Source organism: Babylonia areolata, chromosome 28 (assembly GCF_041734735.1).
Source record: "Babylonia areolata isolate BAREFJ2019XMU chromosome 28, ASM4173473v1, whole genome shotgun sequence".
Taxonomy (NCBI): Eukaryota; Metazoa; Mollusca; class Gastropoda; order Neogastropoda; family Buccinidae; genus Babylonia; species Babylonia areolata.
In genome coordinates this window covers 298,442-312,500 of record NC_134903.1, presented here as the reverse complement: position 1 = coordinate 312,500, position 14,059 = coordinate 298,442, and the positions used below count along the sequence as shown (strand labels likewise).

The following is a 14,059-nucleotide window of genomic DNA, read 5'->3' as shown; positions in this document are numbered from 1 at the left end:
TCATCACTGACACCACCACACACACCGTCACACCACCACACACACCGTCACACCACCACCACACACACCGTCACACCTACCATGACACACCATCACACACAATGACACACACGATGACACACGATCACACACACCGTCACTAACACACACACCATGACATACACCATGACACACCATCACAATCACCACCACACACACAAACCATTACACACACCACCACACATACAAACCATTAAACACACCATTACTCACACCATCACACATAAACCATTACACACACCATTACTCGCACCATCACACGCATTATCACACCATCACACACACCTTGACAAACCATCACACACACACACACCACCATACACACTATCACACACTCACTCACACACTAACACACCATCACACTCGCACAAAACACACACACACACCACACACACACACCATCACACATAGCAATGAGAATGGTGTGTTTGTGTGTGTGTTGGGGGGGGGGGTGCGGATGGGGTTGACATTTTGTTTGTTTTTAGTGCGCGCGCACACACACACACACACACACACACCATCAAACACACATACCTTACCTATTCACAAGATTTCTGTACAGCTTCCAAGGATTGGTCTATTCAAATCTAGTCTTTCTTACTCAGAGGGGTGCTTATGGAATGAGATTCATCATGTATAAAAGTGAACACACTTAAAAGCATCTCTATATTTTAAAAAACACATATCGTGCACATCTCAAGAAAAACCTGTAAACGTGCTTTACATTGTTATGATGATGATATCCACAATTTCAAATTGATTATTAATGATTGCGTTTTCGCCTGTCCATCTGTCTGTCTGTCCATCTGTCTGTCTGTCTATTTCTCCACCCGGTCTTTCTTCTTCTTTCTCTTTCTTTTTTATTTTTTTATTTTTTTTTTTAGTCTTTCTTATTCTCAGATCTCCTCTTCATTTTTGCTTCCTCTATTCTTCATTACTGTATCATTTGTACATGGTATTATGCATATGATTATTGTTGTATAAAATTATAATGGTGTGGTGTGCATCCTTACTGTGTTTTTATCTTCAGTTTAACGTCTATTCACTAAAAGTGTTTTTAGACGGAAAGAGGTGTGTGCGTGTGTGTGTGTGTGTGAAGAATTTGCTTTTGTGCGTGCATTTTTTCTAACCCCCACCACCTTTTTTTCTTCTTTTTTTTTTTGTCGTTTTTGTTGTTGTTGTCCCAGAGGGCTGGAGGTTAAAATGTAACCATGCTTATTCCCTCGCCCTCTTGAAATCAAATTTCGTCCGTTCGTTCTGTGTGTGTGTGTGTGTGTGTGTGTGTGTGTGTGTGTGTGTGTGTGTTCGTTCTCTGTGTGTGTGTGTGTGTGTGTGTGTGTGTGTGTGTGTATGTGTGTGTGTGCCGCATCAATTCTCTAAATGTCAACCATACAAGCTGACTTCCAATGGTTTGCTTACAAGTACGAACAAGCTTCATTCCGAATATCCAAGGAAAACAACTCTTGAAGAAAACCAATCAGGTGGTTTTACATTGATGATCTCCCGCATCAATTACTTCCCCTCGGTTAGGAAGCTTGGATCGGTTGGTTTTGTTATTGGTTTTTTTTTTGTTGTTGTTGTTTTAATTCTTTCACACACACACACACACACACACACACACACAAACACGCACACACACACACATCCTGTCATAGTGACACCTGTATGTTAAAGGTGTAGATCAAACGCAGATCAATAAACATCTGACGCAGCAAGACCAACATTTCCGGGAAGTCCCACTGCCAGTTGTCGAACCTGGTCTTCCTCAGTTCTTCCCTCACCTCTGAGGACAGCTGCACTTTGCTGTCACACACACACACACACACACACACACACCATCACACAAACACAAACACACACCCTCACACACACACACACACACACACGCACACCATCATCATCACACACACACCATCACACACACACACCATCATACAACGTCACACACACACACACACACACACACACACACACCATCACACACACACACACCATTTCACACACACGACACACCCACCCATTTCACACACACACACACACCATCTCACACACATTCACACCATCACACACACACACACACACACCATCCCATCACACACACATCACCACACACACACCCCATCATACAAACACAAACACACACACACACACACTGACTGACTGACTGAAACCATTTATTGTCAGATTAACTTTTTGTTGTACTGACATTTTCGCAACCATTTGAATAAATATTAACTGAGCAACACAAAGAAAGTCTAATTTGAGAAGAAAAAAAAAAAAAAGAAAAAAAAACCAAGAGAGGCAAGGCCTTCAAGACTCACTTGTGATACACTTTAAAAAAAAATTCTAATCGTTAAAATGTGTTCTGTATTTTATTATAAAGCTGCGCGTTAAAAAAAAAAAAAAAGAAAAAGAAGAGAAAAAGAAAAAAAAATCCTAACCACATTCGAACCCCGCGTGTTCGGGTGAGAAGAAACTGCCTTATCCATTACACTAAGTGGCTCTTGAACTGACGTTCTAAAATTTAACATTTCAACAAACTTTTATAAAGGGCGATAAATCAATTGCGGTATTCGCAGTGAGAATGCTGTTTAAATCATATTATTCTGGTGTATCTTGGGCATTCAAAAAATCTTTAAGGGCAATGAAAAATTCTTTTTAATGGCTATCGCAGCAATCACACTGCAACATTTAGCCGTTTTCACTAGATCTAGATAGATGTACAAGTTTAGTTACACCCGCCGGGAATGTAGTACGACACGGTCGATTCAATTTCTTTTATGTTCATTCTAGTTTTATAGTTTTAAAGTTGATATGAAAATTTAGTATTTTGTTAAACTAATAATATGTAGAGCCAAGTACAAGTACTTCTAAACGTCGTAAGAAGTGAAAAGAACTTCATTTTGAGAAAAGTCAAGACTGGAAATTTTTTCTTTTCATCGTGATCAGTTCAAGGGTATTAACTGGTTTACAATTTTTAACTGTGAATTCCGACTGATTCTGTGGATATTTTTATGGCAGTTTGGGGCATAATCCAGTAAGTGATGAGGCGTTCACAAATCTTTCTCTGAATAAATATTTAACGGTCTCCTTCTCCAACTTTGTATCACATGTTATCGTGTATTGTCGATTGAATATAGGATTGAACGGGCAGGTCAACAACTTGAAACAAAATGGCGTCGTTCGCGTTCGCGAAGAATATGAGCACGCACTTTGAATGTGTATAAATATGTGTACGCAATTGATTTTTGCCCATGACCTTCAGGGCTCAGCCAACAGATCTGTAAAGTCCACTCGTCGCATTGATTTTAGTATTTTCCGAAAAAAAGACTACTTGGGCGAATGAACATAGTGAAAGCCCTGTACACTGAGAGTAAAACACACAAGCTTTTTATGTATTGAGTATAATTTCAAAATGTAATGTTTAAGATGAGAAAGATCAGTTTAAAACAAATTAAGCCCCCTAGCATTAATTACAGAGTAATTTCCCTTTTTTACTACCTGCACCAAAACGTTTGCAAAATAAATAAAACTTCCATGCTTAGCAAAAGAAGTTCCTGTTTGAACAAAAAAATGATAATAATGACTGTTCTTGTTGTTGTGTCAGAATATCAGATCAAAGTGCCAAGTTTAGAGAATACAAAAAATATAAATATAACAGTAAATGCAGTTTGCATGTAATTTGGCTTTTTTTTTCTCTCTTTCTTTTGTGCCCATCCCAGAGGTGCAATATTGTTTTAAACAAGCTGACTGGAAAGAACTGAATTTTTCCTATTTGTATGCGTAATTTGGTGTCAACTTACAAAGTATTTGCAGAGAAAATGTCAATGTTAAAGTTTACCATGGACACACAAACACACACACACACACACACACACACAGACAACCGAACACCGGGTTAAAACATAGACTCACTTTGTTTACACAAGTGAGTCAAAAACCAGTGATATGAATTTAGAAAGAACATATCTGACAAATCAATTTACCAAGTTTCATTAATATCAATATCTCAAAAAATGTTTTAACGCACACACATACTCACATACGTGTATCACCCACCCACTCCCTACATACATCCATGCATGCACTCAGACGCCCATTCAAATTCCCCCACCTCATCCCCCTACCCCAAGTACGCTTGTATAGTCACAATTTGATTTCATTTCCCCCGCACACACACACACAGACTTACGTCATGGCCATGAACTTGTCGTATACCAAGTGGTTTTGGTCAGCGCTGAGCATAGTCTGCTGTCCCTTGAGAGTCCTCAGACAGTGAGAAGGCCGCATGTCCTTCATGTTCTTGAACAGTCCTAGCCAGCTGAGATGTTCCATGCCCTGTCACATCATCTATCTGTTTATCTATCTATCTATCTATCTATGTCCTTCATGTTCGTGAACAGTCCTAGCCAGCTGAGATGTTCCATGCCCTGTCACATCATCTATCTGTTTATCTATCTATCTATCTATCTATCTATGTCCTTCATGTTCTTGAACAGTCCTAGCCAGCTGAGATGTTCCATGCCCTGTCACATCATCTATCTGTTTATCTATCTATCTATCTATCTATGTCCTTCATGTTCGTGAACAGTCCCAGCCAGCTGAGATGTTCCATGCCCTGTCACATCATCTATCTGTCTATCTATATATCTATCTGTCTATGTCCTTCATGTTCTTGAATAGTCCCAGCCAGCTGAGGTGTCCCATGCCCTGTCACATCACTGATCTATCTATCTATCTATCTATCAATGGCGCCATGTCCATGTTCTTGAACAGTCCCAGCCAGCAGAGATGTCCCATGCCCTGTCACATCACTGATCTATCTATCTATCTATCTATCTAAACAGACAGATGGACAGACAGACAGACTGTACGGGGAGACAAACCAGCCAAAACAACAAAATAAAACAAGTGGATGGGGGGAGGTACGACTGACATGAGGACTGACAGACTAACAGACTGACAGGCAAGCAGACAGAGATTTACAGACTGACAGACAAACAGACTGACAGATAGACTGGCAGGCTAAGAGACAAATAGACTAATACACTGACAGACCTATAAAATAACAGATCCACTGACTGAAAAACCTTTGTTAACAACTAGCAGCATGAAGAAATTTTAATTTTGCGTGTGTGTCAACCTGTTCTGATTTGTTATCATTCCTGGGAAAGCTTTCCCAGTTGGATGGACTGACGAATGCAGACAGACAATTTGATAGACTGACAAATGCAAACTGGTAGATTGGTAGACTGACAGACAGACTGACAAATGCATCCAGTCAGCCAGCAACCAGCCAACCAGCCGGAGCTAGAAGAGTGAGGGGTGACCTCCAGTCTCTGTGTCAGGCTGTCCATCTTGGCGTGGAGCCGTTTCAGTGCGGGGCACTGAGAGTGGTCCCCCTTGGGCAGGGACTTCTCCAGCTTCTGCAGCCTGTCAGCATGGACAGTACGCATGTCGTGCACACACACACACACACACACACACACACACACACACATACATATTAGATATCAACTGCACTAAAACAGGATTACATAAGCATTACAATATCTCTGGCGTAGAACTCCATGTGGCAAACAGACTTTGGACTATGCATTGTGCTGAGTACAGAAATGTTTGCGGAAAAGGTGTGTTTTCAGATCTGACTTAAAGGACTGGACATTAGGAGAATTTCTGAGGGACGATGGTAAAGAATTCCAAACTTGTGGAACTTGAGCCCTAAAAGGCCTTTTCCTTGCACATTTTGAATTAGTTCTTGGGACTGGATCTTTCTGGAGCATTCTGCATGGTTCGTACGTTTCCAGCACATAGGAGAAATACGGGGGAAGAGATTCATCAAAATGCACACATGGATCATAGTGTAGTCTGTCAGCATGGACAGTAAACATGTAGTACACATGGATCATAGTGTAGTCTGTCAGAATGGATAGTAAACATGTAGTACACATGGATCATGGTGTAGTCTGTCAGAATGGATAGTAAACATGTAGTACACATGGATCATAGTGTAGTCTGTCAGAATGGACAGTAAACATGTAGTACACATGGATCATGGTGTAGTCTGTCAGCATGGACAGTAAACATGTAGTACACATGGATCATAGTGTAGTCTGTCAACATGGACAGTAAACATGTAGTACACATGGATCATGGTGTAGTCTGTCAGCATGGACAGTAAACATGTAGTACACATGGATCATAGTGTAGTCTGTCAGCATGGATAGTAAACATGTAGTACACATGGATCATGGTGTAGTCTGTCAGCATGGACAGTAAACATGTAGTACACATGGATCATAGTGTAGTCTGTCAGCAAGGACAGTAAACATGTAGTACACATGGATCATGGTGTAGTCTGTCAGCAAGGACAGTAAACATGTAGTACACATGGATCATAGTGTAGTCTGTCAGCAAGGACAGTAAACATGTAGTACACATGGATCATAGTGTAGTCTGTCAGCATGGATAGTAAACATGTAGTACACATGGATCGTGGTGTAGTCTGTCAGCATGGACAGAAAACATGTAGTACACATGGATCATGGTGTAGTATACATGGATTGTAGCGTAGTAAACATTTTTAACAATGTTGAAAACTCCGCAGATAATGGTGTTGTAGTAAACATAGATCATGTTGTAGTAAATCTGGATCATGGTGTAATCAACATAGGTCATGATATAGGAAACATAGATCACCGCGAAGTAAACATAGATCTTGATGTAGTAAACATTGTTTATGATATAGCAAACATGGATCATGACGTAGTAAACATTGTTTATGATATAGCAAACATGGATCATGACGTAGTAAACATTGTTTATGATATAGCAAACATGGATCATGACGTAGTAAACATTGTTTATCATATAGCAAACATGGATCATGACGTAGTAAACATTGTTTATGATATAGCAAACATGGATCATGACGTAGTAAACATTGTTTATGATATAGCAAACATGGATCATGACGTAGTAAACATTGTTTATGATATAGCAAACATGGATCATGACGTAGTAAACATTGTTTATGATATAGCAAACATGGATCATGACGTAGTAAACATTGTTTATCATATAGCAAACATGGATCATGACGTAGTAAACATTGTTTATGATATAGCAAACATGGATCATGACGTAGTAAACATTGTTTATGATATAGCAAACATGGATCATGACGTAGTAAACATTGTTTATGATATAGCAAACATGGATCATGACGTAGTAAACATTGTTTATGATATAGCAAACATGGATCATGACGTAGTAAACATGGATGCTGATTGAGTAAACACGGATGATGGTGGTGTATACATAGTACAGTGAACATTGGTTGTGATGTTGTAAACATGAATTATGATGTAGTAAACGTGGGTCCTGGTTAGTAAACATGGATCCTTGTGGATCCTGGTGTAGTAAACATGGATTATGGTGCAATACACATGGATCCTTGTGAAGTAAACGTGGATCCTGGTGTCGTAATCATGGATCCTGTTGCAGTAAACATGGATCTTGATGAATAACAATACAGTGAGCATAACAAGCAAAGGAGTCATCCTCTTTCTCTGTCTTCAACACTCAAGGAACATGAATAGTGCTACATTAAAGTGATGAGAAACTCTGGGGAGAGATGGACAGTACAAGGTCTTCAGAGAAGAAGCCCCCATCAGTCAAGTGTTTCGGCCCTTAACTCCTTACACTCTAAGGGGGCCGGGCCGCACCCAGGTCATGACTTCTGGATGCCCTTGTATTGCCGCTTTTTTTTTCTTTTTTTTTTTTGTCTTTTTCCCCCCCTGGTCCTCAGCTGGTTCGAGCCTGCGCCTCCAGGGTGGTCGCCACTTCTGGACTGAGTCACCTTTTCTGGTAGACGTTTTAACCGCTGAGCCATGGTACGCCTAGTCTGTGTCGACTAGATCCACCTGGAACTTTTTCCTGCTGCTTCTGCCATTGCCCTGAGAGTCCTTGTCTTCTCTCTGTCAGAAATCGACAGCTGTTTCATGAGGCTGTTGGCAGTTGCTGTTTCATGAGGCTGTTGGCACTTGCTGTTTCATGAGGCTGTTGGCAGTTGCGCTCACAAACCCTCTTGCACCAATCTCCATAGTGAGGACTTTGGCTTGGAAGCCAGACTCTCTCAGGCTGCTGGTTAGACTAGCATACTTCTCGATCTTTTAGATGTGTGCTTCCTGTATTCTGCTTTCATATGGTACAGTCAGCTCAGTCAGAATCGCTTGTTTCATTGTCTTGGATTGGAATATTATGCCAGGTCTCATGCCGCTCTTGCTGATGATTTCCGGGTGTTTCTTCCCCTCCGATAGGTCAGCTGTGCATTCCCAATCTTCGGCACCATCAAGCAGCCCACGTTTCCATATTTTGGATGTTACAGCTGTTCTTGGCCAGACTTCTTTATTGCCTTTTGCAGAGAGGAACTTCTGGTGGTGTGGGTGTTCCTTGGACAGTGCTCACCACGTGTGCAATTTCTTTTAGCACTTTGTTGTGCCTCCATGCGTACCGTCCTTGGCTCAACGCTGCTTTGCATGAGCTGAGGACATGTTCCACTGTTTGTCATGGCAGAGTGGGCACGCAGGTCCTCTGCTTTCCCTCATTTCACCAAGTTTGTATTCGAGGGAAAGATGTCGTACACAGATCTTAGGATGAAGCTGATCCTCAGAGGGGCCTTGTTCCACATGTAGCTCCAGCTGAGGCTCCTTCGGAGTGCATTTGTCCATATTGTCCACTGGCCTTGCTGGACTGCCATCTGGACCCTTTTCTCATCCTCTTCCTTATTGATCTCTTGTATGATCATGTCTCTTTTTGCTTTTCCCTTGCCTTGGACCACCATTCCATTTTTGTCGATCCCAGGCCCTGCCTGTTGGTTTGGGTGTATCCTATTATTTCCTTTGTCTTGAAACTTTCTTTCGCTGCACTGACTGCCTCCCTCACTTTCCATTTTCTGGAAAGCCACACTGGTCTATGATATGCAGGCCTTCTTCTGTTGTCTGCTTGGTTCCTTTTCTCTTTTTGTGTCTTTCAGGGACTCATACCATCTTCCAGGGCTCTTGACTGGTACATCTGACACCGCTGGAATGGCTTGGTTGGCTACAGTGAATGTGACAGTTTCAGCTTCCTTTCCTTTACGCAGTGCTCCGTGATTTTTTTGGTTTGAAGTTCATCCTGGCTGAGGCAACTAGCTCGTCCAACCGCTTCAAAATTTCACGGGTAGAAGGGGACCTACCTTCCTCCATAAACTGAAGCAAGAATTAGTAGCTGTTTTCACTCAAAATGATTCACAGAAATGACTGATATTATCGAATGCCTCAGTCTGTAAGATGACCATGCTAAAACTCCGTGAACAAGATGGAAAAACACAGACAATACTGTAAAGTGGTTGTTGAAACGTTAAATGCTCTCTGTGCTGTTCCCGGTAGTACATTCTTTAAGTTTATCATGGACACGCGCACATGCCTGCACGTGTACATGCACACACGTGTATATGCATGCACGCGCACGCGTACACATGCGCGCACACACACATTGCAAACAAAAGATAAATGACCTTTGTTTGATGACAGTAATTGTTTTCTCAACGTTTTCCAGTTCTGGGACTGAGTGTTTCTTCCCTGCACACACAGCAAGCTCAGCGTCAAATGACGGGGAAAAGAAAGAAAGAAAGAAGACAGAAATAAAGGTCCTCTTCCAAAGCCCTGCTGACATACAGTTGGATTAACTCGTTATCTGGATGTGCACCAACAACACACATCGACTTTTTTTGTTTTTGTCTATTTGGTTGGTCAGTTGTTTTTTCGGGTCTTTTTTTTTTTTCAGTCTTCTTTTCTCTCTTTCTCTTTTCTGCTCGATCGCTCAGTCGCTCCATTCGACACATGGGAGCCATACACAGTGACTATAACAGTGACCTCCTGTCACGACCTCTGGAAGTGTTTGCCCCTTGTAACTTGATAACAGAATCACGATTAACTGGAAAATAGGAAGATGTGAGATATTTACCCCCTCCCCTCACACACACACACACACACACACACACACACACACACACACACACAGTGAAACAAAGAAACGAGTGATCCATGAAAGTGAGACCCAACACAGGAGAGACGGAGAGAAAAGGAGGACCTCGCCAACAATGTACAAGTGTTAACATTATTGGGGTGGCAGTAGTAGTACTAGTAGTAGTAGTAGTTGTTCTCGTCGTCGTCATCATCATCATTATTATCAATGATTATCATTATTATTATCATCATCATGGGCGCAATATCCGAGCCATTAAACCGTTGGACTTTCCATCTGAGGGTCCCGGGTTCGAATCTCGGTAACGGCGCCTGGTGAGTGAAGGGTGGAGGTTTTTTTCCGATCTCCCAGGTCAACATAAGTGCCGACTTGCTTGTGCCTGAACCCCCTTCGCGTGTGTACGCAAGCAGATCAAATACGCATGTTAAAGATCCTGTAACCCACGTCAGCGTTCGGTGCGTTACGGAAACAAGAACATGCACACCCCCGAAAATGGAGTATGGCTGCCTACATGGTGGGGTAAAAACGGCCATACACGTAAAAGCCCACTCGTTTACATACAAGTGAACGTGGGAGTTGCAGCCCGCGAACGAAGAAGAGGAAGGTCATCATAACCATCATCATTTTGGTTTTACTTACTTCCTTGCTCGCTTGCTTCCATCGAAGTGACGTTAAAATAAAGACCGAACACAGGAGAAATAGATTTTAGGAGGACCTTGCTACGTATTATCATTATTAATATTGCTGTTGCTGTTGACAGGAAAAAGTGACGTCATGAGGGCAGAGAGAGACAGAGACAGACGGAGAGTGGAGGAGGAGGACCTGACTACATATTATTATTTCTATTGTTGACGTTAAGAAGGCAGAGAGAGACAGAGACAGACGGAGAGTGGAGGAGGAGGACCTGACTACATATTATTATTTCTATTGTTGACGTTAAGAAGGCAGAGAGAGACAGAGACAGGCGGAGAGTGGAGGACTACTTCACTGCGTATTATAATATTATTATTACTATTGTTGACGTTAAGAGGGCAGAGAGAAACAGGGACAGGTGCAGAGTCAAGGAGGACCTAACTACATATTATGATTATTACTATTGTTGACGTTTAGGGGGCAGAGAGAGACAGGCGGAGAGTGGAGGACGACTTCACAACATATTATCATTATTACTATTGTTGACGTTAAGAGGGCAGAGAGAGACAGGCGGACAGTGGAGGACGACTTCACAACATATTATCATTATTACTATTGCTGACGTTAAGGGGGCAGAGATAGACAGACGGAGAGTGGAGGACGACTTCACAACATGTTATCATTATTAGTAGTGCTGACGTTAAGAGGGCAGAGAGAGACAGACGGAGATTGGAGGACGACTTCACAACATGTTATCATTATTACTATTGCTGACGTTAAGGGGGCAGAGAGAGACAGGCGGAGAGTGGAGGACGACTTCACTACGTATTATCATTATTACTATTGCTGACGTTAAGGGGGCAGAGAGAGACAGACGGAGATTGGAGGACGACTTCACTACATATTATCATTATTACCATTGTTGACGTTAAGGGGGCAGAGAGAAACAGACGGATAGTCAAGGAGGAGGACCTCACCAGCCCTGACGCTGTGGCTGACGACGTACAGAAGGTACCGGGTGTCCGGTGTGTTGGGCGGCGTGCGTCCCGAGATGGCCAGCAGGTTGCCTTGAGCGTTGTACAGCTTCACCAGGTCCCACTGACCCGCCTGGCCTGCCGCGCGAAACACCTCTGACCCCACACAATTCCTTCACTATATAGCATTGTACTGTATTGTTTTGTACACTACTAGTACTACTACTGCTAATAATGACAATGATAATAATGATGATGATGATATAATAATAATAATAATAATAATAATAATAATAATCATGTACATTTGAAAAGCGAGTACCCTGCGGCTCTAAGCGCCTTCAACAATACACCTGTTATAAATAAGAAACATGAACTTTAAAAACAAAAGATGAGATACGACTTGCTAACCATTTTAAAACGGTGTAATATCAATGTATTGTAGCCTTTCGTTTTGTAGCTTATCGTCTATATTGTCTGACTTGACATGACATGATGTGACATGGCATTATATAATATATTGTATAGCATCCACCGTATCATTGTATTGCGTGGCAAGGAATGGCATGACAAATTGTACTGCATTGCATTTGTGCAAATTGCTGTTTAAAACTATCGTTGACTGATCTAATGTCTGTGACAGTGTGGGTGGGTTCATGTTTCTGTTTTATCTGTGTGTTGTTGAGGTGTTGTGAGGAGGGGAGGTAGGAAGAGGGGGGCTGACCTGGGGTCTCAGTGTGGTTTGGATGTGCATTGTTTGGGCGTTGTGATGTACGAGACTGCTTTAGGGTGTTGGGGTTGGTATGTTGGGTGTTGTGGTCTGCTCTTGGGTGGTGTGAAGTTGGTGTCAGTTATTGTAAAGTGAGATTGCATCATCTTGTGTGCGTGTGTGTTGTATATATTTCATGTTGTATTTTATGTTTTAACTATTACCATGATTTGTATGCATGTGTGCACGCCTGGGGGAACAGGGTGCATAATACAGCAATAACTGTTCAAAGGGGTTTATTGTAATTGTAACCAGTTCCTGAGTGAAATACAAAGAATCCACTGTAAATGATATGTTTTGTGTCCCCTGAAAATGTTGATTTCATTATTCTTTTTTTCTAAAGGCCTGACTAAGCGCGTTGGGTTACGCTGCTGGTCAGGCATCTGCTTGCAGATGTAGTGTAGCGTATATGGATTTGACCGAACGTAGTGACGCTTCCTTGAGCGACTGATACTGATACTGACAGTGTCAGTACCAAATTTTTGGCTGGTATGATGTTTCCATGCATCAGTGATGGTCTATCAAAACAAGGGCATCAGCATTACAAGCAGAATTTCCTGTTGAATAATTGTCAGACTGGAACCAGCCCCTAATAATGACGAATAAGTTTAGATTTAGATCAAAAACTAGTAAAAGAACATACCTCGCATATCTTCGCCTTTTTCATCGCAGCGAAATTCAGCTTGTTCATCTCGTCCATTTATAGAAAGATATATGACTTTGTACTCCATGCTTTAATAGCAAACGATTTTTTTCTAAATGCGTCAATGATGAAGAAAGGGTGTTCAGTTGAAAGTAACAGGGCCTGAACTTTCGTTTCCTTGGGATAAGATGCCAGCTTTTACAGGAACATGGAAACGAAACTGTTATTCACACACAAAAACTGGATGGACTTGACAGCATTATGTTCAGGTTAGAATAGTTCTACAACAGTCTCTTTGAAATACTTCAGATCTATCAAGAGTGTAGCTGCTACAACTATGTTTGAGCATATCACTATCTTTATGAAATTAAACCGGTTGACCCCTACGTGCTGGGCACATCAGCACATGACGTCAAAACTGACAATCTTTTTAACGCGATCCTTCCAAACTTGGGCACTAAGAAGTGCAGCCCAAAACCGAAAAGTCATAGCAAGAACTGTGCCTCACACATGCACGCACGCACACACGCAAACACGCACGCACACACACACACACACACACACATTAGTGACGTGTATATAACCGTGGCCTTTTGTTCCTTCAAAAAAAATATACATTGATTTTGATTCCTTTTTTTTTTTTTTTTTTTTTTTTTTTATTATAGATTTATACTGTGCAGTGACAGTTAAATTAATTAACCAAGATAAAACAAAACAAAACAAACAACAACCTGCCAATCACAACTAAAAATAGAAAGGTGCATAGAAACAAACAGTGAACGAAGTGTCATGAAGGCCAACCATCTGTCAACGGTGGAGAAAGATCTGTTTGTAAACACACTGTGTTTGTTACATTATGAATATCTAAACATATATAGCTGCATACCATATGTTCCATAACATTCTGCACACAACTTCAAAAAACGTACGATGAAATGTATGGATGGATTTAAAACTCTTATGGTCCAGATG

The 14,059-nt window shown here is 41.5% G+C and overlaps 1 protein-coding gene across 1 annotated transcript in view; it reads right to left on the bottom strand.

The window, feature by feature from the left end:
* Positions 1 to 13,175, bottom strand: part of LOC143301736 (high affinity cGMP-specific 3',5'-cyclic phosphodiesterase 9A-like) — a 26,888-nt gene extending 13,713 nt beyond the window's left edge. The window contains exons 1-6 of the mRNA XM_076616125.1: positions 13,088 to 13,175; positions 11,679 to 11,831; positions 5,839 to 5,956; positions 5,341 to 5,472; positions 4,232 to 4,360; positions 1,701 to 1,842 (exon numbers count right to left, since the gene is read on the bottom strand). Coding sequence (XP_076472240.1) covers positions 1,701 to 1,842; positions 4,232 to 4,360; positions 5,341 to 5,472; positions 5,839 to 5,956; positions 11,679 to 11,831; positions 13,088 to 13,175 — 762 coding nt within the window. The remainder of the gene's footprint in view (positions 1 to 1,700; positions 1,843 to 4,231; positions 4,361 to 5,340; positions 5,473 to 5,838; positions 5,957 to 11,678; positions 11,832 to 13,087) is intronic.
* Positions 13,176 to 14,059: the final 884 nt, after the last annotated feature.